The 24,193-nt window shown below is 42.9% G+C and overlaps 1 protein-coding gene across 1 annotated transcript in view; it reads right to left on the reverse strand.

Moving 5' to 3' along the window:
• The window catches only part of LOC121447076 (liver carboxylesterase 1-like), a 32,002-nt gene extending 20,876 nt beyond the window's left edge, over window positions 1-11,126 (reverse strand). The window contains exons 1-5 of the mRNA XM_041650113.1: window positions 11,062-11,126; window positions 10,821-10,976; window positions 7,345-7,549; window positions 3,022-3,166; window positions 1,250-1,380 (exon numbers count right to left, since the gene is read on the reverse strand). Coding sequence (XP_041506047.1) covers window positions 1,250-1,380; window positions 3,022-3,166; window positions 7,345-7,549; window positions 10,821-10,875 — 536 coding nt within the window. The 5' untranslated portion in view covers window positions 10,876-10,976; window positions 11,062-11,126. The remainder of the gene's footprint in view (window positions 1-1,249; window positions 1,381-3,021; window positions 3,167-7,344; window positions 7,550-10,820; window positions 10,977-11,061) is intronic.
• Window positions 11,127-24,193: the final 13,067 nt, after the last annotated feature.

The following is a 24,193-nucleotide window of genomic DNA, read 5'->3' on the forward strand; positions in this document are numbered from 1 at the left end:
GAGATGCCATGGCTGTGCTCTGAACTAGGGCTCTTAGTATGCTCTCTGAACTAAGGCTGGGCTCCATATTATCAAGAGGAACACTCGTTTATCCACTCATCACTACAGTGATGGTCTTTGTGATCCCTACAGTCAACCTCCAGGTACTATGTACTCAGGAACCTCCCAACATGCACACAACAGGGTCTAAATGCTAGGACTCATCTGAAGACAAACAGAGAAAATCTCTAGCTACAGTTGTTTCTTGATGAAGTACATAGACCAACAGAAGAAATAAATATAGAAAAAGCTAGTGGAAAAATAAAATTGGGTCTAAAGGAAATGGGGTGTTAGGATTGGACATAAAATACAATGGTAGCATGGTAGTTTAGATTGTGTAGCCAGAAAAGACCTCGTTAGTCAGTGGCAGTTAACAGAGGTCTGAATAAAATGAACGAGTGAGTCTTGCAAGCGTTGGAAGAGGGAGCTGCAGCAGGAGAAGCAAGGTTACAAGGACCGCAGGAACAGAAGCATGAGAGATGCTGTTGTGGGATGCAGGAGGAATGGGTGCTGTGGCCTTGCCAAAGACTCTGTATCATTGTAAGTAAGACAGAAACATTGTGCAGAGGAATGACAGGACTTAATGTGTCTTACAGAGCAGGCTCAGCCCTGTACAGAAAAGTTGTAATATTAAAGTAATAGACCTATAACAGTAGATGGTTATAACAGTATCAGTCTAGACACACGGGACTTTGACTAGGGTTGGAGCAAAGACTTGTATTGTTCATTAGGGTTTGCAGATGGTTTGCCACCAAAGACCCAGTTCCTTGCCCTAGTCTGTCTTGTGGGACTTATCAGGCAGTGAAGAGACCTGTGAAATCTGAGACTCAGAGGAAGGTTCTTTTGGTCTCTGTAGATGCTGCTCTGGAAAGGGATTAATCCAGTTCTCTGTGACCAGGATACTCCCTAGAGAATGAGTTAATCTTTTAAAGCAACATTACCCCCCTCTTTGGGATCCTTTTCCCACCATATCATCTGTCTGCACCATCAGCTTCTATTTTTGTTTATATAACATGTAGTGACACAACCAGAGTCTCCCAACAATGACTCATTTGATGAAACCACACAATCTTGGGCTTTTAGCATCTCTAGTTCAAAGGTAAGTAAGTTGGGAATCTCTGTAGTCACATATCCCGTGCCGTGTGCTGCAGTAACAGAAAGCACATGATCCCAGGGTCTAATGTGTCAGAAAGAATGTCGGGTATCTCACCTGAACAAACCCCAGATGCCCAGGCGGTACTGAATGGTCACTACAACCACATTTTCATGAGCCGAGAGGGGCAGTCCATCGTAGGTGGATGCCCCATCCACCACTCCACCTCCATGGATCCACACCATCACCTGGACAAGGAGAGAATAGCTACACATTTATCGCTACATAAGCTACAGCCCCAGCCTCGGGAGTTCTGGGGAAGCGTGCACTCAGTGTTTCTATGGCTCCTCTGAGAATGGGCAATGGTGCAGCACAGCTCTAAGTCTTCTGATTAGCAAAGAGCCCTATGGGGTTTCCAGGACATATCTAGACATATCTAGACAGGGCCTGATAGGATGGATGCTCCAGTTTACCTTGAATCCTTGAGGAATTCATTGTCACTTGGTCTCTTGTATTTGACTTGTTTGAAAAGGAAAAGAACTGCTCGGGGCTTTGCAGGAGTTGAGGATTTATCCTGAGTGGAACTACATGATAGTTTCTGAAAACACCAAAAAGATGATCCATGGGGACTTAGGATGCAGGAACCTTACACTGGAGTTTGCTTTGGGATGTCACTGTGGACCTTTAAGCATGAGAATGTATGGAGTCTAGTGTTTCTCTGTGCAATGGGATTTCCATGTGCTAACAGGCTTGCCTGGCTGGACTATTAGTTTTGTATATGAAGAAAATCCTGAGCAAAGCCTGAGAGACTTAAAAGAACTGAGGGTCTGGAACCCTGTTTTCTCCTTTGGAGCTGAACTTGTGGTGGTATCACTGTGCTCTCCCTCTAGTCCTTGGAACATTCAGAAGAAGGAGGCAGGGCATTCCGCAGCAGGGGTACGGCTCTGTGCAAATGTACACATTTGAGTATATGTCCATGTTCAAATGTGGACATGTGGAGGCCAGTGGTCAGCCTTAGGTCCGGTCTTAGGCACCCTGCTCAATGTTGTTTGAGGCAGGGTCCCGTCAGCAGGATCTAGGACTTGGTACCTCTGCTGAGCTAATGACCACTGCGCTCTAGAGAACCACCCATTTCTTTTCCCTGCCCAGAGATTACAGATCCTGCCCTCTACTAGGTTCTGGGAACCAAATTCAGGTCCTGAAGTACTTCCTAAACTGCACTAGTTTCTTGTACCTCAAACTCCTAAACAATTCATTCCCATGGTCCTTCTAGGAATCATTTGTGCATATTAAAATGGATGTTATTTTATAACCCAATTAAAGAAACTTTCTATGAAAACTTCAAATCTAACGAGAAAGTTATGTTTTGTTTCTAATATAACATTTGTGTTAGTCTGACTGTCACTATGAATAATTTCTTAATAGTCATATTTGACAAATTGCAAATTCTTAAAAATCAAAGAAATTTATTTGCACACTAGCAGAATCTACTGAAGTCCTATATGTATTGGGACTATACTGGTTACATTAAATCAAATCTATTCAAATTTTAAAAGGTTGATCACCTGGATCGCTCATTTTTCTCTTACATTCAACATTGAGTTTCATGAATATTAGCCTATACCTATTGTAGGGATCAAATTCTCACCAGAATAATTCCGGCTAGTCATTATTACTGGTCACATTACTTTTAGTGTGAGAGAACTTGGAAGATTAAGGTGTGCATCTCAGAGGCAGGGCAACCTCAACCAAGGTCTGACGTCACTGGATTTGCGACTCAGTTCTTGTCTATAGTACTCCTGCCCGCAGCTTCCCCTATCCCCCTTCCAGTGCATGGAAGAGACCGATGCTAGTATCCACAGGTCAGGACCAGTGATGAACGGGCTTACCGGCAGCCTTGTGTTTTTTGTCAGGTCAGCAGGAGTATAAATGTTTAGGTAGAGACAGTCTTCAGAAAACTGGAGAGGGATGCTCTCCTTTCTGTTGGTGAAGAGTGCTGAGAGCAGCTGCCCTCCCGCTGGGTCTTGGGAGCACCTGGGAAGGAAAAATGACACCCAAATTGCACCAGGTTGACCCTGGTCATGTTGTCTAAGGCCCAACCTTGCTTGCACTGGTGATTTATCTTACTGATGGAGAACCAGTGACTAAAGCATCTCCTGAAGGGAATCCCATGGATCTATAAATGCCTCCTAACTCTGAACAGGGAGCATGAGGTGGCACTTCTCACTGTCTCAGAGCTTCGGATACCTTCCACCTCCATCCTGGGATGTTTCCCAAGACCACCAAAAACAAGTAGCCTAATACTCTTCAGAATAGGAAGAGAAACTCAGAGTTCAAATTGGGTGAAGAGATCAGCTTCACTGGTATTTAGAGACATGCAGCATCGCAATTTTTATTGTTATGATTGTTACTGTTTGTTCAATAGACAAAATGATTCTTTCGGTAAATTTATTATTTGGGAATAATTTGCTGGATGACATTTTTTATTTCTATGGAATATTAATTCTATGGAATTACTATGGAAATTTAAAACATTGTCTTATTTATTTTATGTACCAACCACATTTCCCTTCCCTCTTCTCCTCCCATTCACCCCCACCCAGACTCCCATCTAACTCCTTCCCATTCACTCCTTCCTTGTCTCCATTCAGAAAGGGGCAGGGCTCCCATGGATTTGCACATAGCAGGGCACATCAAGTTGAGGCAGGACTGAGCTCCTCCCCTTGTATCAAGTTTGGGCAAGGTAATCCTGCATGGGGAGCAGGTTCACAAAAGCCAGCTAAATGCCAGGGACAGGTCCTGATCTCAGTTCTAGGAGCCTTACAAACAGATGAGACTACACACCTGCCACACACATGCAGAGGGCCTAGGTTGGTCCCATTCCAGCTCCCTAACTGTTGCTTCAGAATCTGTTTCTTCCACACAGTACCACAGTGGTGACTATGTTGATGACATTATGTTGATTGCAGCAAGTGAGCAAGAGGGAGCAACCACTTTGAACTCATTGGTAATACATATGCACATCAGAGGATGGGAATAAGTCCAACCAAAATTCAAAATTCCTAGGAGTCCAATGATGTGGGGGCACACAGAGGTATTCCTTCTTAGGGGACGGATAAATTATTGTGCCTGGTCCATGTCACCACCAGGAAAGAAGCACAACATTTAGTGGGCATATTTGGTTTCTGGAGACAACACATTCCCCTCTTGGGTATGGTACTCTGACCCATATGCAAAGTGACTCGGGAATTTCTAGAAACATTTTTTTTTTGAAAGTTACATAGATACTCTGCCTCAGAAATGTCGCTTCTTGGATATTCTCCTAGGACATCAATAATTGTGTGTAATGATTTGTCTGAAACACTTTTATTACAGCATCCTTTATAATATTGACATTAAAAATGATTCTATGTCCCCAAATTAAACACTGCATCAGTAAGTTACAGTTATGTACCCAATTAAATATAACTATTGATAACCTTTGGTTTCATATTCAATTGTTTAAGGTGGCATTATATACATGATCCTTTTTAAAGTGGTGAATAGTGAGTCTAACTATTGAAAGGTACATGAGTTTCATTTCTGCCTTTGCTTGCGTGAACTTTTCTGAAGTATGTACATATTATTACATTTGCAATAAGAATATCAAAGGAGCAAATATTTTAAGAGAAAATACAAGGTAAGGCAGGAAGACATTTAAGAGTAGGACCCTAGATCTTCAGAAGCACTGGTAAGTAGACCATAGCTGAATTGACATTGGTAGGTGCCTTGGGTGCTGGGAGGTTGCTCTGTGACCACTTGCGTCCTTTCGGCTTCTATACTCTACTGGCTAGGCTGACAGGGTCAGTAGAAACATTGCTCAGGCTGTGTCCTAGTTACCAGACATTTATGTACTCTACTCCCAAGAAATGTCATGATTCAAGAAGAGAGAAATAATGACATGAAATATATCTGCTGCCTGAAATAGTGCAGTTATAAAACGTGATATACAACTGCTTTGTTAATTTATATATAGTGTCCATGAGAGTAGGAATTTTTTTGGTCCCTAATACAGTTATAGAAATGAGACTATATCTGGCTCCGTAAGAAATAAATAAAGAGAACTGGAAGACAGTGACAGCATTGGGATCACTTTGGGGTACTACAGCATTCTTAAGGATGCCATGAGAATGCAGCCAAAGAACCCCCAAAGATGCCACTAACTGAGGTCTTATACATACATAGTTCTGTATGAAACATTATGAGACAAAGAACCTCCAAAAATGCCACTGAGTTCATTTACTGTTGGTCATCTACTACTAGGCATGAGGCCTGCCCTTAGCGTGGTTTGTTTCCTCAGTGAGGCATCTATGGAGAAAATTAATTTTTCATTTGTAACTAGTTATGGATTGGAGATAGCTTCGATGTTAGGGACTATGTGTCCATTTCTCTTCTCAACTCTAGGACCCCATCTGGGGAAGACCTGTGTGGGCCCTGTTCATGCTGCCACAATTGCTGGGAGTCCAGAGGTGTGTCGGTTGTTCTGTGTTTAGAGAGCCTTTTTTCCTTGGTGTCCTCCACCTCCTCTGGCTCTTCCTCTCTTTCACCTCCTTTTCCACAGAGTTCCCTGAGCCATGAGGGGAGAGTTTTTATGGAGACAACCCATTTAGGACTGAATGTCCCAAGGTCTCTCACTCTCTGGAAGTTATCTGGCTGTGGGTTTCTGTAGTGCTTTTCACCTGCTGCAGAAGGAAGCTTCTCTGATGACAGCTGAGCAATGATCATGGATTGCTGAGAACAGCAGAATGTCATTAGGCATAGTTTTCTTGCTGCATTACTTTTGTAGAACAGTAGTATTTGGCTTTACCCTAAATCCCTGGGCTATCTAGTCTCTGGTTCTTGGCTACCCAATCAGTGTTGGTTATGGCTTTCACCTCATGGAGTGTGTCTTAAATCAAACCAGATCTTGGTTCATCACTCGCATAAGCTTCATGTTACTTTTGCACCAAAATGTCCTGCAGGCAGATTACCATTGTAAGGTGGGTGGTTTGTAGCTGGGTTGGTGTTTACGTTTTTCTTTTGAGAGGGTGCAGAGGACCTTCCATCCCAGGAACACTACTCTGACGGCGTGAGGGCTCTGTGTAGGCACCAGTTCAACTTCTCCACGTTCAGTGAGTTATGCTGGTGTTGTCTTCAGCAATTGGGCTCTACTGTCAGTGTGTGGAGAGCAAAACCAGCCTGGGTTGTTTTACAGTTCACTAAGGTCCCCCTTAGACAACAGCTAGAATAGATGGAACCCATTTCTGGAACAGGAGTCTGTATTTGGTTATGAGAGATGTCTAGTTGGGGCTCTGTCTCCCTGTTACTTGGCAATTTCACTTAGATTGCCTTATATGTATGTACATTAAGAAGCTTCTACTCTGTTATGTTTTTATACTGCTCTTCAAATGGGTCCATATTAGGTTTTCCAGTTTTGTTTTTGTGGAGTTCTCGTGTATGTGAACATGTGTTTCTCTGTACCTATAGTTCCTGTGTGTGTGAACATGTGTTTCTCTGTACCTATAGTTCCTGTGTGTGAACATGTGTTTCTCTGTACCTATAGTTCCTGTGTGTGTGAACATGTGTTTCTCTGTACCTATAGTTCCTGTGTGTGAACATGTGTTTCTCTGTATCTATAGGTGTTACTCACCCGTGTGTGTGAACATATGTTTCTCTGTATCTATAGGTGTTACTCACCCGTGTGTGTGAACATGTGTTTCTCTGTATCTATAGGTATTACTCACCTGTGTGTGTGAACATGTGTTTCTCTGTATCTATAGGTGTTTCTTACCCGTGTGTGTGAACATGTGTTTCTCTGTATCTATAGGTGTTACTCACACTTTTACTTTGGCTCCTTTGCTTCTGTTTGTTTGGTTCTATTCCAATTTGTTGTTTCTGTTTTTATCTTACTGTACTTTGTTATTTATTCCTTAGATGTCTGTTTGTTTTCTAACAAGAGACAGAAAGGATATGCATCCAAAGGAAAACGGAGGTGTTGAGGAGCTGGGAGGATTTAGAAAAAGGGAAACCATAATCAGAATATATTATATATATATCTATTTTCAATAATAGAAAAAATGACTAAAATTTAAAAGAAAGTATAGCCAATCATAAGATCCCTTTGACTCATCCCTGTACCACACTGAGACAGATATCCCCATTTAAAGTGACCCACGCTCAACCCAGGGGCTTACATAGGAGGGTAGGAGGTGGCGTTCTTCACAAAGCTCCAGGGCTCGGCAGGTTGTGGTGGAGCAAACCTCAGGGATCCAAGAGGGGGCTTGGCAAAGGGGACTCCCAGGAAGACGGCCACAGGCTGTTTGAATCCTTCTAAGTGGACATATTTCCCCAGGACTTTGCCATGTATGGTGTTTACCAAGGGTGGTGAGGATGGGTGTCCTGGTGGACATGAAGAAAATGAGGACACATCAGAAAGGAAAGATCAGACCTGGATTCCAGGTAGGCTTTGTCCCGTCCTGGGCATGTGACTTTGAACAAGTCTCCTCAGTCCTACGAGGTTCCAATTTATCCCATGTAAAATAAGAATAAGGACAACTTTTTCCTAACAGAGAAATGATAAGAAAAGGAGACTGGATTGGTTGTATAAAATCATCCAATCACATTTGTGCAGAAAGAAAAAACACAAACAAACAAACACATCGAAAATGAACCAGACATTGTCTTCTCTCTTAGAAGCCTGTGGGAACGTTCACTTATGAGGCCCTCAGTGCGAGCTGCTTGCTCTGTGAGAGGATGAACGGAGGTTAGCCACCAGGCTTGTGAGCTGTTCTTGGAGGGAGAGGAACAACAGACACACTTCACCTAAATAAGGTAAAACAGAGGTTGTGACCTGGAAGAGGAACAGAAAGGGACCACAACAGCTGAAAGGACTGAGGCCTTCTGAAGGATGTCATCTCAGAGGAACTGTGACTTTCCATCAAGGAAGAATGAATTAGGAAAGATGAAAAGTGTCATGGTTAAGCTTCAATAAACAGTGAAGAGGACTAGAAACAGTGTGACATGTGACCTTTCTGGGCAGGGCAAGTGGCATATAACATCACCAGGTGCAGTCTGAAAAGATGGACGATGATCTTGGAAAAGCAGGGGAATGTCAGGGAAGACACAAATACCTGCCTAAGGATTAGGTTTCATTTAGTGGACAAGAATAACAAACACAAATGGTTCTAGAACATTCTTCTTGGGCCTCTGAGCATGATTATTTAAAGGAGAAAAGAGTGGGCATCAGGAACTGGTGTAACATTGGCTCCATTCTTGATCAACCATCAGAGAGCCCCTCGTTTCCCTGAAGCTGCACACCTGTCCTATTCTACCTGCTGTGGGACTTGAATGAACAAACCCCATTCTCCTACAAAAGACCAAAAGATACGTCGCATTGATCATGGCCAACTCTGACATCTCTTGTTTGCACTCAGATGCACAATTTCCTAGGGTGTCCTTCATAGGACATGACCTTATCCTCCAATTTTTCATTTAGACCCTATTGGATACAGACAATATGCAAATAACTCTCTTAAAACATATAGACATAGAAGAAGAGAAACGTCTAGATTTGATAACTCAAAAGAACTATTAATTTGAAAAAGGACAAAAGGAGTTATATAGTATGGTTTCAGGAAGGAAAGAGAAAGGAGAAACTTTGTAATAGTTATAACCTCAAAGAAATAAAAGAAATATTTTTTAAATGAAATAAAATAGAACATGTCCATGTCTTGATTTACTAATAACAAATCTCATCTTTGTTCCCTTTGCTTTCAGGTCACCGACCCACTGGGACGGCTTTCTTACCAAGTATGTGTGTTGAAATGTCCACGGGTATTAGCATTGCTATTTTGTGTGAAACCAAGACATCTGTATCTGTACTAGAATGTCATTTTATAATTAGGGGAAAGAATTAAGAAGAAAACTGGAAACATTTCAATGCTGGAAGGTGGGCAGTGGTGGGCAGCTAGTTATCTGTTTGAAAATGAGAGTACACATCATGACTTACACATCTGAGCAGAACAATGTGAAAGAGTCAAAAAGATCAAAAGTTTATACACTGGGGAGAGCTAATGTGAAACTGAGAACCATAGCAGGAGAAGGAAGCACACAGTACTAGGAACCCAAGGGAAAAGGGGAGAGAGGTTGCCAAGATTCGGAAAAGCTGGGTAAAGTCTGGGCTGGAATTACTAGGTGTGGCCTGTGTCAACTCAAGATCGTTAGCCACCCAACTGAGGTGTGAAGAAAGTAAGATTGCTCCGAGTAGAAATGTGGACATAGAGACAGAGGCGTGAATGGGGCTACAGACGCTGCTGGAATGTGTGCTTATTGACCACCTAGCAAATGGCAGATGTGTTTTCCAGATCTTTCAGTTTTTTTCACCAAACCCTTGAGGGTAGCGACTATCAAGGCCATGTTAGAGATGAGGAATCAGGAATCACAAGCAGCCTGGCTGACCTTCCTGAAGATGGAAATGAGGAGGTCGTTGCCATGGAAAACAGCAGAGCAGGAATGTTCAAACATAAATCTGAACCCTTTCTCATCCTGCTTCACACTCTGCTCCCAGACCCTCAAAATGCCACACAGCCAGAGAGAAGACAAAGTCTTGAAGTGCCAGCATTACCACTGCCCTTAATGGGTAGTAGATTCTGCAGCCAGAGACAGAGCTGGGCATGATTCCTGAAGACATTAGTTGTCACTTTCCCCGGGAACCTCAGGCCCCCTCCACTTGGTTGCCAAAGCTCCACATTGAACCCCTGCACTGACCATGGATCTGATTTTTATACATGTTGCTTTGGCATTTGAAGCTCTGTTTATTGGGGTGAACTGTCACTCTTGGGGTCCAACCACTGCAGAGACATACTGGGTCTCCTAGCCTGGACTATCAAACCTGTCTTGATAAGTTAAAACTAGGTACCAGAAAACCAAGCCCAGCCTTTACATCTCTGAACCCCTTGAAACAGCCCTAACCAGCCAAGGCTACACCACTGTCCTCTGCTTCCTTCCTTCTTTCTAAGAAAAACCGCAACAAAGACCTTTGCCACCAGTTTCCACTCTGCCCTGGCCTTCAGACCCCAGTGCTATAATAAATCACACCGGCTGCTCTTGGTATGATGATTTACATGCCAAGTTATCTGTGAGTCTGCTGCATTTTAAGTCAGCCCCTTTCTACATCTCCTCTAGAGCAGGCTGCATCCTGGACTGCTATGGGCACAGCCGCTGATTTCAGCTTCATGCAGTTAAGTGAGGAAGATGTTGTTGTCCCTGTGTTAGAAACACAGTAGTCTGGGCTGTAAAGCGTAGTACCTTACCCAAGAACACAGAGTCCAGACACAAGCTAGGATGTACCCCTGCTTTCTGTTACTGTTGTTTATGCTTTCAATATTTTGGTTAGCTTTTTCTCCATGCCCCATGAAATCTAGACAAAGAATAGGAGGTAAATTATTAACTCCTGCTACAGAGGCAGGAGGTTATCCAGGACCTCCTCTGCCCCTGATATAGAATGAAGAGGCTTAGAATATGTGTCCCCTCTGTAGCTAGAGGGTTTGAATTAGCAACACCTCCTAGAAACTAGGCCTGTTTTCCCCACATTTCCCACATGCAGCTCCGTAAACAAGTGCCCAAGAGAATTTCAAATGTGTGCCTTGGGCTTTTATCCAAGAGTACTCACCCTGAGTCAGGCAAGCAGTGAGAGAGATCAGGACCAAAGCACAGAGCCACATCATGGAAGGACAGTACCTCAGGGTCCAGTGAGGTGCCTGGTTCTTGGAGGGAAAGCACTGGTCCTGCCCACAGCTTTATATCAGCCCCTGAAGTCCTGCTCACTCTGCAAATTTACATAAAACAACCAAATGAAAATCCCTGACCCAGAGCTCTCTGGGCCTCTAGTGGGACCTCTAAGCCACACCCACCTGGATTTCACTCTCTCTTTTTTGCAAAGTCATTGCCCAATTCTCAGATAACAGAGGTCCATAAACTAACCCAAGGACTTCTTACATAAGCTTTCTTCCTGTGGCAGTCAAACCTCAGTGTTGTGAGCCATCCAGAGGCAGAGACTAGCTTAGCAGGCAGAAGATGCTTTGGTTTTGCATCCCCAGAGAGGGATGGGAGATTTTAGAGCAACTCAAGGCCTCTGAACACCTTAGCTCCAAGATTTGGATTCGCAGTTTAACATTCTTGCATGTGTATTTCCTAGAGTTCTAAAATCTCGTGCTTGGAAGCAACCTTAAACTCTTGTCTGCCTCCTTTACTGTCTGAGTTGCCTTTAGTGTTTCTGTCAAGAGCACCTATGTGTTAGTGCCCTCCGTCTTGTGAGGGAACACACTAGCTTGTAGAGCAGGCATTTGAGGGTGGACTACTCCCACATTGAACCGATCCATCCCTTTCTGTTCTAATCACTGTGCATTCAATTATGTTTGCTCATTCTTAAGTATTTGCTAAAATGTCTGACATTTCCTTCCACAGGAAAGAAACTGGGGAAGTAAAAGCTACATCTAGCTGCTGAGGTGGTTGTGAGCTTAGTCTTCTTGGGTGGAAGATTGAACCTTTTCCACTTCCTACACATAGCAGTTAAAATAAATCAAGAAACACAGCATTATTTCTAATGCCTAAGCTCTTAAATAGAAACTTCTCACTAAGAATTCTGAGCTTTGAAACTTCTCACTAAGAATTCAATGTCTTTTGAAAGATTATTTTCAAGAGACAGTGTTGCAGCATTTCATTTGTATTTTAATAAATAAATCTTGCCTGAAGATCAGAGAGCAAACCAGCCCCAATGATCAGTCTTACAGACCAGGCAATAGTAACACACACCTTTAATCCCAGTAACCACACTAGTTTGCCATAAATACCGGGCGGTGCATGACTTTTATCCCAGTGGTGCATGCCTTAAATCCCAGCAATAGAGAGGATTATAAAACGGGAGGAGACAGCTCTCAGTCATAGTATTGTTCTGAGATTCCTGGAGGCAGGGATCACCATTTTCGAACTGAGGTTGATGTAAGGGCCAGTGGCTGGCTGCTTTGTTTTTGTGGTCTTCTGGTTGAACCCCAGTTTCTTCTGTGGGTTTTTATTAATCATGCTTCATGACGGGTTTCAGTACAGCCTTTTCTTAGATGTGTCATCAGAGGTTCTCTTATTTCCACTGTCCACTCGGCACTTCTTGCTCCACCCTGTCATTGCTAGTTCTCTTATTTTCCCCACCTCGTCCCTGTTCTTTCAGACCACACGTATTCCATCAGCCTGCCTCCCCAAGTTCTCTTCCTTAATCAGTGTGCCACTTTCCCCCAAATTAGCAACAGATCTATCATGTGACCCTTGGAAATGTACAGATCCTTGGTAAACAGCCCAAGCATTTTATTTTCTACTATAGAGACATAACCTCATTTATATTTGTAGCTGCTTTATTCCCAAAAGCTAGGATGTGGAAAGAGATTGTATGTCCATCAGTTGATAAATAAATAATGAAATGTGATACCTCTGTATGATCGAATTTTATTCAGCTATAAAAATAAAATTATGAAATATTCAGGTAAGTGAATGGAGCAGAAAATAATCATTCTGAGTGAGGTAACCCAGACCCAGAAAGATAAAGGTCATATGTTATCACTCATTATATATCTTAGTGTCAACGTTTTAGATTTCTGTGTTTAATTTTGACTAGCTATAGAATTCAGAAAAGTACCATTTGTGGGAGAGAGAAGGAAGATCTTAGTCAGAGAGGAGATTGTAAAACAAAGGAAAAATGGGTTAGGGAAGGGGGATAATGGGAGGGGATTAAGTGAGGAGAAGGATGAGAGGATAGGGTAAAGGAAGGATTGGGAATGGGGGGTTAATAACAAAGATTTTTGAAAAGTAATTATTTTGATATATATGTATATTCATATAAAATATTAATTGGTGTTACAGTACATAGAGACTAGCACTCCTCTCGGAAGCCATCATTTACCAAACTAAAACTGAATTCCAGGTCTGAGATTCCTCCACTAAAGTTGTAAGTCAAGGGTGTCTGGGAGAACCCCAAAACAGTACAGGTTCTTGCCACTGCTCTGGTAGCCCAACAAAAATTGACAGCAAGATCCTGCTACTAAAGACAATACACACACATCCATTGGTCACATGGCAGGAGAAATCAAGTTGGTACAAAGCAGGAAGCTGCCACTCTACTGGCTTGCTTTGATGGTACTAGAGAGGTGGCAGGTAGGGTGTGGGGTGGGAATTATGGACAGCCTTACCTAGCTGTGAACCCTGTGACCTACAATAATGACCTATAGATTCAATAGTGACATAAATGTTATAGGAGTTACCAACTGCCTTCTAGTCAGATTTACTGTCTGCTGCACAGGAGGAAACTCATACCTGCTACTCTAAATCTGACCAAGAAGCCATGATTGTGGAGCTCATAGGCACTGAGGGTGATCCTATTACTATTATCTGATAAATGGAAATAATATCAAACTGCCTTCTAAATGTATATCTTTTCTTTGAGTGTTGTTCAATTTTATTTTGTGTCTGTAAGCTTTCTGTCTGAATGCTGTTCTGTGCATCGTGTGTCTGCTGTGCCTGTGGAGGCCAGAAGAGGACTTGGATTCTCTGGAACTGAAGTTACAGGTTCTTGTCCCTGTGTGGCTGCTGGGAACTGATTCCAGGTCCCAGCAACAAGTAAATGTAAAGAGAGCATGCGTCAGTGGGGTACTCAGGCACAAATGGGGCATCTGTGTCGTCCTCTCCTAAAACTCAGGGGTCATTGTGAAAGAGGGGAGGAGGGATTGCACACCTAAGGGTCAGGGGGAATTAGAGCAAAACCATGTCCTTCTTGCCATGACAGGACCAATGCATTCCAGACTTCACAGCAGTTGTGGCTGCCTGCAGGAGATCAAGCCAGTCAACATTCCAGCATGGAGGGAAGGAGCCACGAGCCCCCACCACTAACTTAGAAGCTTTGGAAAGTTTCTGATTGCTAGGGTGGGGAGTGTCTGTTCCTTTAGGGGTGTGGCCACTGGCAGGTTGACTATACTCCTGTGAATTGCCACACAACCAGTATGCAGCCCACACCTGTAAAGTCCTCCTTGCTGGCAGCTACTCCTATACTCTACAGTTTGCTGCTAGGCTCCCTAAGCAGTTCTTGGAAGTTTTTATGCCTTTGAGCGGTGATGGCGTCTTTCTACTATGAACACACAAAGACTATTCTGAGAAGAGGGTTGTCACTCACAGTTGATGTCCCGTGCAGGCTCCTCTCCCCCTCCCCCCACAGGTATGACTGGGAGCATGTGGAAGAAGTGACTGCTGTAAGCTCCATGGCAACCACTCCAGAGAAGAGAGTATTTTCTGGAATGTTTTATTTACTTACATGCAGTGTAGGAAGAAACTGGGAAAAGGTTTCAGACTAGGTCTTACAGGGAATAATCTGTGCCCTCTTTCTGTCTTTCCACTAGACTTCTAAAGGTAAACTAGATCTGTGTCCAGGACAGGCTGCTCCAAACTGGCAATGAAACCCACGCACCAAGTAGAAAACAAGTAGATTTTCTAGATGTAAAAGGGCCCGTATATTTCTCTTTTGAAATGTGGAGGATTGATCCGAATCTGAACTGTGGACATTTTTAATATAATAAATAAATGTGAACAGAGCATGGTACAGAGAATACTGGCTTCCAGAATAGGTCCACCCTCCCTTTCTTTCTTTTTCTTTAATTAAAAATAGATTCTTTTCTTACAATATATTCTAATTATGATTTCCTCTCCCGCCAGTCCTCCTAGTTTCTCCCCACCCACGAGTGGGTTAATTTTAAAGCTCTTCTTCTCTTCATTTTCAATAATTTTTAAACAAAACTGTAATGAAAAAATGCCCCCAATCCCCCCTTTTTTGCTTTCCCCAGTGGGTTGAGAATTCTGTTGATTCATGAAAATAGATCTGTGAGGTGCTTTGTGCATGAACTGCAGAAACACTCAGTATCCACTCTTGCTACAGGTCCACTTGACTGTGAACACCTGACAGACATCCACTGACAAAGCCCATGATGGGTATAAACTTCCTTGAGTGTCAGTGTCCACCGATGTGGATCCATTCCACCTTGACCAAAGGTCAGAGAGGTCTGGCCTATTCCTACACCTTCAAGGTTATGCTAGGAGGTTTCACCTAGGGTGTGGTTACTAACAGAACGCTTTTACCTAGGGCATGGTCACTTGATGATTTGGATATTGAGGAGGTGATTTGTTTGTCCCTTGCATCTTGATAAAGAAGGTTTTTGCTATCCCCCTCCTGTTTGGATTGGGATACATAAAGACTATGTGAAATAAATGTGGGTGAATTCAGTACTTACTGGATGCCTTCCCAACTCCATCCTGTGTCTCTGTCTTTGCTTTTATGTCTTTACTTTTCCTACCTGCCATTTCTTAATCCTCCTGCGTTCCTTCAAACATGAACAATAAGCTGGATGGGACCTGGCTGATATCACCCGGACACTGGTTATAGCACTTGATTTGTGGTTCTCAGGAATATTATTATACCCTCTTGTCAAGGTTGCATGGGGTGTGCATCACTTCAATAAAAATCTTTAGCACTTCTCCTCACATTCATCCAAACATCTTACACCTAAAAGGAGAACCCGAGCCAGTGTTCAGAGATCTCCTTAAATGTGACATCTTAATCAGAGCGGCTGTGATTGCCTACAAAGAACGCACAGAATCCAGCTGGAGATGCTTCAGCACAGGTGATCCTCAGCAGAGTCTGCTCACTCCCTTTGCCATCCCACCCCTGCTGCATATTATTCTGCTCCAGCTGTGTCATCTCCCAGTGTGCTAGAGGAAATACAGAGTGGACTGTTAGCTGAGGGTGGGATGCCATCTCAGCAGCTCCGGGTAGTTGTCCACCATGCTCAGGGAGGATTTTCATGATGCAGCTACTTTCTCAGTACACTGGTATGAGACCCCCTCACTCACAAGGAAGGCTGATAAATTCGGACACTGGTGGATCAGGATTGAGCCGGCGACCTGACTCAGAGTCACCGATCACCAGAACCTGAGTGGGACAGAGAGAGAGAAAGCTCTACCAGGAGCAGAAGCCAGGAGCAAATCCAGCCCCGGGAGACAACCCAGTTCTAGGATACTGGCAGATCAGGACTGAGCCAGATCCAGAGTCTGCAATCTCCACCAGAACAGGTATAAGGGAGTAACCGCTGAGCAAGTGATGCAGAGCCAGAGACCGCTGAGGGTCCAAATGTGAATCTGGGAACTTCAAGAGAGTAGACCTAAGCCAGGACTTCGGTGGGTCTGGACGTGAGTCTAGGACCTCCCAGGAACTAGCCAGTTTGGGCATGAGTGAACCTGGGACCTCTAAGGGAATAGGCAGGAAACAGACATCTCGGGAGATCCAGCCGTGAGTCTGGGTCCTCAGAGGAAGTAGGGCTGAGCCCGGACCTCTGTGGGTCTGGGTATTGGTCTGGGACATCAAAAGGAGTAGGCAGGAACCTGGAAACTCTGCAGGTCCGAGCATGAGTCTGGGACCTCTGAGGGAGTAAGCAGGTCCTCTGTGGGTCTGGGCACATATGAGCGTGAAATTTCCAAGGCAGTAGACTGGAGCCAGAAACATCCCAGGTCCAACTCCAAGCCAGGAACTTCTTCAGGAGGGGTTCCAGAGCAGGTTTTACAGAAAGAGGCCAAAGCTGGCAACCTAGTCCATAGTAGGCCTAAGACAGCAAACACCAAGGGAGCAGAGCATAGCACAGGAGCAATGAGCTAGCACTAGGAACACAGAGTAACCGACAGGGCAACTAGAACTGGGAACACAGGGAACAACCATCTGAGATTTGGATGCACTGGCACCTAGAAGATTATTCAATAGAATCTCAGACAACCTCAACTACACCTATTAGAGGAAAAAATGAGTAGAAAAGGCAAGAACGCGGGTGACATCACAAAGAACGACACAACACCAGTAAAACCTAAAGACCCTACAACAGCAAGACCTGAACAAATAAATATGGAAGAAGCAGAAGAAAATGACCCCAAAAAAATAACTTCAAGAGAATACTTAAAACTCCAAAAGAGGAAATGAGAAATTCCCTTTAAAAAAATGGAGGAAAAGACAAAAAAATAATTGTAAGACATCAGCAAATCACTTAAAGAAAATCAAGAAAAAGAAATCAAACTTATGAAGGAACCTTTTCAGGACTTGAAAACTTAATTATAAAGCCATGTTTTATATATATTGATGGGTTTATTTTGGAAATGTACCATACAATTTCATGGGCTGAGTGTCAAGGCTGTCAAGCAGGCCTGTAAGATAGTTAATGAGGAAAGAGCTTATCTTTGTGCTCAGAAACAGCTTTATTGTCTAATTAGAAGGACTACCCTGATAGGCCTTGGTGGGTAGAGATACGGAGTACTCTTTTATTTTAGTGTTCTTCTAAGGCCAAATTTTCTTCCTGTATAAAATGAAGGGAGGAAGCCTAGCCTACTCTTTGGAAAAGTAGATAACCTCCAGGAACTGATTGTGTCATGACGCTCTTCTGCTGCAGTATGGGGTACCACAGCTTCTCAGAATGAGTACTCAGGGAAATTTCCCAGCAGGCAAAGCTGTGTCTTAGGGAAGAGATCACTGTGGTAGCAGAGGCTGCTTGGGTGCTGTTTGCCCCATTTTTCCTCTTATCAGCATTGATCTGATCTAGACAAGGCCAGGCTTACCACGCCATCCTGCTGAGAGAACACACTCCTCTAGGCTCCTGCTTCTTCTTATGGCTCACCTAACCCCACAACCCTTCACTCTTAATCTTAGATCAAGCAGGTTTGACACCAGGATTGTGCACAAAATCAAAACATTTTGCTTTATGGTAAAGCTGCTGGTAGGGCCTCTTGCCGGTGGGTTAACAAAACAAGTGTCTACCGGGTATCACCAAGCTGAAGTTGGGTTTCAGATTCTGGTAGTGATTTTATACTGAGTTGCTGTGTCAGGACCCACATCCTCTGTGAATGTATGGGAACTAGATTCCACCAGGCAACAAGAATGGCATTGAGCCAGGCTTATATGTTGCTCTTCTTAGGTGTCTGTAACAATATAGCACAAGTTGGGAGAGAGAACACACACCAAAAATCTCCTTTCTTTTGTTTCTAGAGTCTGGTAGTCCAAGTTGAAGTTGTTAGCATGGTGGCTTTTCTAGGTCCTCTATGCACAACTGTCAACCATGCCAGTTTTCATGTTATAAATTCATTCGTCTGGTGATAGCATCAATTAGATGGAATTAGTGCCCATCAGATCGACTTACTATTCCATTGTAGCTCCTTTAAAGGTCCTATCTGCAAACACAGTCCTACTGTGAAGTTTGAAAGTTAGAACGATTAATTCTAGGGAGTATTCATTTGAATACACAGCAAACATGGGTAACTAAAGAGTTACAGAGACTTTGTTTTTCTTTAGGTTTTACAAATGACATTATTGACACAGGAATTCAAGTAGTTCACTTTGGAAGATGTGAGAACCAGTTATGAGAAATCATCCTACAAAGGGTTAAATTTGTTGTCAGGTAGGATCCTGAGGGACCAGAGTCAGTGTCCAGTGAAAACGCAGGGAAGATAATGTGTATAGTCAACGTCATCACAGCAGGGACGTGGGAAACTAAAATGCTTAGACATTGTGTGGCATCATCACTGACTAAGGATTTTTCCAGTGCTTGGAGAACTATGGATGCCCTAGAATTGCCAAGTTCATGAATGCAATGACATTTCTCCACTTCAGAGAAATCCCAGAAGCAGAGAGAGCTTCTGGCAAGTTTAAGTCACCCAAAAACACTGGGCTTGTGTAATCCAGGACATTGGACAGCTACTGACATCCGCTCTCACAGTTCCCTTCTAGATCCCAGAAAAGCAGCTGTGGTGAACATTTGCGCACCTGCTCAATGGAGAGACTAGAGACCAAAGTGCTGAAACCACCATGAAAATGACTGTTCGTTGTTTGGAGTCTGTCCGGATAGTTTACAGAGATGACTACCAGACATGGATGATAGCTCAAAACAGACATTTAGTTCTTGCTCACAGGAAACCCAAAGGCAACTATAGAGCACAGATTCTCTTTGTCCACACATGGACCAGGAACTCAGGCTCTGGCCATCTTGTCCCTCTTAGTCTCCCAGAGCCATCCGGTCTGATGAGCTGTAGAGAAAGACAAGGAGGAGCCTGAGCTGCCTCCTGTCTGGGCTGGCCTGGAGACAACCCAATTCCCCCTTGTTATTGTTGCTCGATTGTAGCACCTAATCTCAGGATGCTGGTTAAATGCCAGTAGAACTAAGCCATGTAACTCTTGTCTAGACAGGGCCTTCTGAGTAAGAAGTCGACAGTAGCAAGTAGAAACAGGGAGCTCAAGAGCTCAGAAAGTTTGATTTTGGTTCAGTTCCTCAGCTAAGCGGAGCATGAGGATTCGCTAGCATGGATCTAGGTTTATTGTGAACACTGGTGTTTCACTTAGGGGCCACCAAGCACAGGGTCTGCGACACTGTGAGTGCTCAAGGAAATCTGTCAAGTTAATGGTAGGATGGGTAACAGTGGAAAATTAAATAAATAAAAATGTAACTTAGAACCAACGCACACTAACTCGATGTGTACTGGCTAGTTTTATGTCAACTTGATACAAGCAAAAGTCCTTTGGAAAGAGGAACTCTTAATTGAGAAAATTCTTCCATAGGATTTGCCTATAGGCAAGTTTGTAGTACATGTCCTTTATTAACAATTTACGTGGGTGGGCCCAGGTCACTGAATATGGTGCCACTCTGGGCATCTGTCCTAGATAGCGTAAGAAAGCAGTCTGTGCAAGTTCCGGGATACAAGCAAATAAACAGCATTTTTCCTTGACCTCTGCTTCAGTTCCTACCTCCAGAGTCCAGCCTTGAGTTCGTGCTCTGGCTTCCCTTAGCAATGCAAGATTGAACCTGAGAATTGTAGAATGAAATAAATCCCTTCCTCCCCAAGTTGCTTTGGGCCATGGTGTTTTATCACAGCAATAGAACACTAAGAGGAGATGTAAGCCATTCATAATGCTTCCTATTCAAATAATATATTATATGGTCTTCAAACCCCCTTGACCCCAGGGAGACAGAGTCCCCTGTTTACATAGAGCATCAGAGCTTAGAATGTGTAAGCGTGTACTTGCTTCAGAAGGATCTGGATGTCAGCACGAAGAAATTTCTCTGGAGTCAGGCAAGGGTGCATATCTTTAGTCCCAGCACTCAGGAGACAGAGGCAGGCTGGTCTCTATAAGTTCAAGGCCATCCTGGTCTACAGAGCAAGTTCCAGGACAGCCAGGCTACATAAAGAAACCCAGTGTTGGAGAAACAAAAAGGCAAAAAACAAAACAAAACGAAAAGGACGGAAATTCTCTGAAGCTCGAGGAGATGAAGTCATGACTCCAGCCCAGTCCCTGTCACCTGTTCCTGGTGCTGCTCAAAGCGGTTGCTGCCTTTATGTTACTAAGTCAACATCAATTCCCATTTTCCATCAGTGTTTATTAACATACATTTATAAAGCAGATGTGTTATATAGTATGCTTCATTTTTATTTCTATTTTTATTTCAGACAGAATGTATCAGTTTCCTTTTATTTTACTTTGTTTTAATCCATGTCTTCTATTTGTCTGCATCCTATAAAAGTCCTCTTTTGAGCAAATAAAGCAAAAAAGGCTTAAGGCATTTAAAAAGTTATCTTTATAACTTTTTGTTAACAGATGTGTTTAATTAGACTTATTTACAGGAATATATGCAATGGTTTATTTATAGGAACACTGAAGCTTGTACCAATGAAGAAAGTGAATTTTCTTCCTCCCCAGAGGCATATAGATTCTTAAAGACTGCATATAGATTCTTAGGGAAGATTCACTATACATACATCTAAACATACATACATACATACACATGTATAAAAATATCATAATGAAATCCATTATCATTTATAATTAATGTATGTTAATAAAAATTAAAACTACAAATAATATATATTAATATAGATGACATGATGATATGTGTGTAAAACTAGATAAGAGAAAGAAGGAGGGGTAGAGAGGAAGGGGAGAGAGAGAGGAAGAGAGAGAGAGGACAGAATAATGAAATTTATGTGGAAATAATACAATCAGGAAGCACTGTGACAGTAATATGCATGCCATGGAAACTGTGTCTTACAGAGACAACACAGGGAACACGGAAGAGGGGACAGAAAGAAAGTTAAGTAATGTTGTACACATCACCTCTCAACAGCTGGAGTCACCTGCACAAGATGGAGGCAGTCAAAATTCCAGCAAGTAAGGGGGGAGGGAGGGGCCCTGAGGCCACACCCCTAACAGAGGAGCTATTGAAAATTGATGACTGTAGAGGGAAGGAGAGTCACTCTCCTTTGGGAACATGACTAACAGTAGGTTGCCCATGCCCCAGTGAATGGCCCCATGCCTATGCCCATACGTAGCACTACTTGGACTTGGGTTATTAATAAGAAAAATGAGAGAACATTAAGTCAGGAGAGAGACAGAATGCAGCAGGCCCTAGAGGGACTTGGAGGGACATAGTGGTGGATGACATGATCAAATGAAAATTTCAAAGAATAAATAAAATGTTATTTTTAACAGTCAAGAAGATAATTATTAAAACAATTTTAAAATGAAAATCTATGACTGAATATTTTTAATGATTTCCAGTGATCAAATGTCTGAATAATATTTGTCCTGGCTCAAGTTTAAGATAAAATTCAGTTTTAACAATGCTATCCTTGGGAGAGTGTTATTCTCATAATATAGTAGTGGCCTTAGCGCAAGATGGTGACTTTGTTAGTTGTTTTGAAAACTCCTGTTGTCAGGCCGGAGTTCACAATATGCCCTCCTGTATAATTTCCTTGCTTTATCTTATTTTCTAAGACTCCGGATGATTTCTACGCCTTTAATCCCAGCACTCGGGAGGCAGAGGCAGGCGGATCTCTGTGAGTTCGAGGCCAGCCTGGTCTACAAAGGGAGTTCCAGGACAGGCTCCAAAACTACAGAGAAACCCTGTCTCGAAAAACCAATAAATAAATAAATAAATAAATAAATAAATAAGTGAACAAATTCATTTAAATCAGGCAAGTCTGCACAGACACGACTTACGTGTCAGGAGCACTTTGAAAGATGGCTGATAATTTCAGTCCGCGTATGTTGAGCAGTGATGAATGGAGTATGAAGGAGCAGCTCATCCAAACCACCTTCTTCTCGAGCCCTCATACAGCGAGGATCTGCAGTGGTACATGGTGGTTTCTTAGACTTTAGATCTCCCAGCCCAGTGTCTTCCTCTACAGTTTACCACTGATTAGTCCCAGGGCAAGTAGGGAAAGCCATTGTGGGTGACTTGCTCTTGCAGAAGCCCTATTCTAATATGGATGTCCATTAACCCGAATACGTAAATGGGCATAAGGAAGCTTGTCCGGTTGCTCTGTGTCCCTTAGAGACTCTACCCTGACATGCTCTGCCAACATCTTAACACTTAAGTTATTTCCTTTGTTTTTTTTTCCCTCCAGCTTACCTAGTTATATGTAGGAATCTTTAGCGGGTTCCCCAATGAAAAAGCAATGATAGCAATGAATAGACACTTAGCTGTGTTCCCTACAGCCGAAATAACACAAGGAAATTAGACTTTAGGAGCATCTCTGAGATCTTGTGTGTGGCTTGTTAGAGTTCAGATTCACCAATCATTTCTGCAAAGCCACCCTAAGACAGGACGTCTACATCCAGGTGCTGGCAAGCTGTAGTTGTGGCTTTTCTACGTATGTCAAATTCCCTAGAGCCGCAGGTAGACATTTGGCTCAAAGTGGCTGTGACAATAATTTATCCTTATCTTTCATGCCCTGCTAAGAAGTCTTTATAAATGGGGTGCCAGAGCTGTTTGCCAATTTTTAAATGTCAGCTGGAAACTGGCTAGGGTAAGCAAGGAGTATGTATATGTTTGAGTGTGTGTGTTTTACAATTGGAAACAGTCTTTCTATCTAATTAAGAGGACCACATGTAGCATCCCTTGCAAACAGAGACAGACAGGACTGAAAAAACCATCTTGTATTTATTTTTTAAAATTTTGAACCCGTTTTCCTCCTCTTCCCCAGATCTTCCCATTACTACAAGGACAGACTTTGCTCCCAGGAAAAACTGGACTCGATGAGGAAAGAATTGTTTATTAGAGCACTCTTTAAGGCCCTGTTTTTCTTCCTTTGTAAAAGTAAGAGAGGAACATAAGCCCTTACCAGTCTTTGCAAAGTAGAACATGTCTAGACATTGATTCTGATACTAAGTTCTCATACTCAATAAAGGTCACACTGTGTCACAGAGAACTAAAGAACATCTCTTTTTAGACCTGAAGTCTCCAGCAATTTCACTGCAGGTAAAGCCAGTGGTCTTGGGGAAGACTCCAGAGTTTGTCTCAGATGGTGGAAGGCTGACTGGGCGCTGCTTCCCAGTCCTGCTTATCTGACTTAGTGAAGAAGACCCTGCTCTCTAGGTTCCTGCTTCCTCCTGTAGACTTTTCTAATGTCTAGCCATCACCACCTTATCATTGGCTGTTGAACTGGAAGTATGATTGTGCAAAAAAATGAAGAAGTTCTTTTTTTTTTTTTATGAGAGGTCTACCAGTTGGGTCACTGTCCTCATGAATCAAGCAAGGCACGTGATTGCTACTCATGATGATTTGGAAGGGATTTGCTCCAGAGTCCACTTCTGATTTTGAGACTGAGTTTCTTTGTGCCATTTGGCACGCGTTCTCACATTCAGGCTAGCACGAAAAACATTGGCTTGTGCTTGTATGTTATTCTATTTGGTCTTCCTTCGCAAACTAACACAGGCTTGATGGGAAGTAGGGCTGGATACAGACTATTAACTTCCCTTCTTTTGTTTATGGCTACTGATCATCCAAGCTCAAGTTGCCACTCTGGTTAATTTTCTTTCAAGTCTTCTTTAATCCTTTACAAGAGGATCCCTCTGTTCATTCTTTTATACATATGGTGAATTCACTACACACACTTGCCAGTGGTATCACATTGCATGTCCTAAATTCCTTCTAT

This window comes from Microtus oregoni, unplaced genomic scaffold, assembly GCF_018167655.1.
Source record: "Microtus oregoni isolate MIOR12 unplaced genomic scaffold, Mior012 000004F_ref0000308, whole genome shotgun sequence".
Taxonomy (NCBI): domain Eukaryota; kingdom Metazoa; phylum Chordata; class Mammalia; order Rodentia; family Cricetidae; genus Microtus; species Microtus oregoni.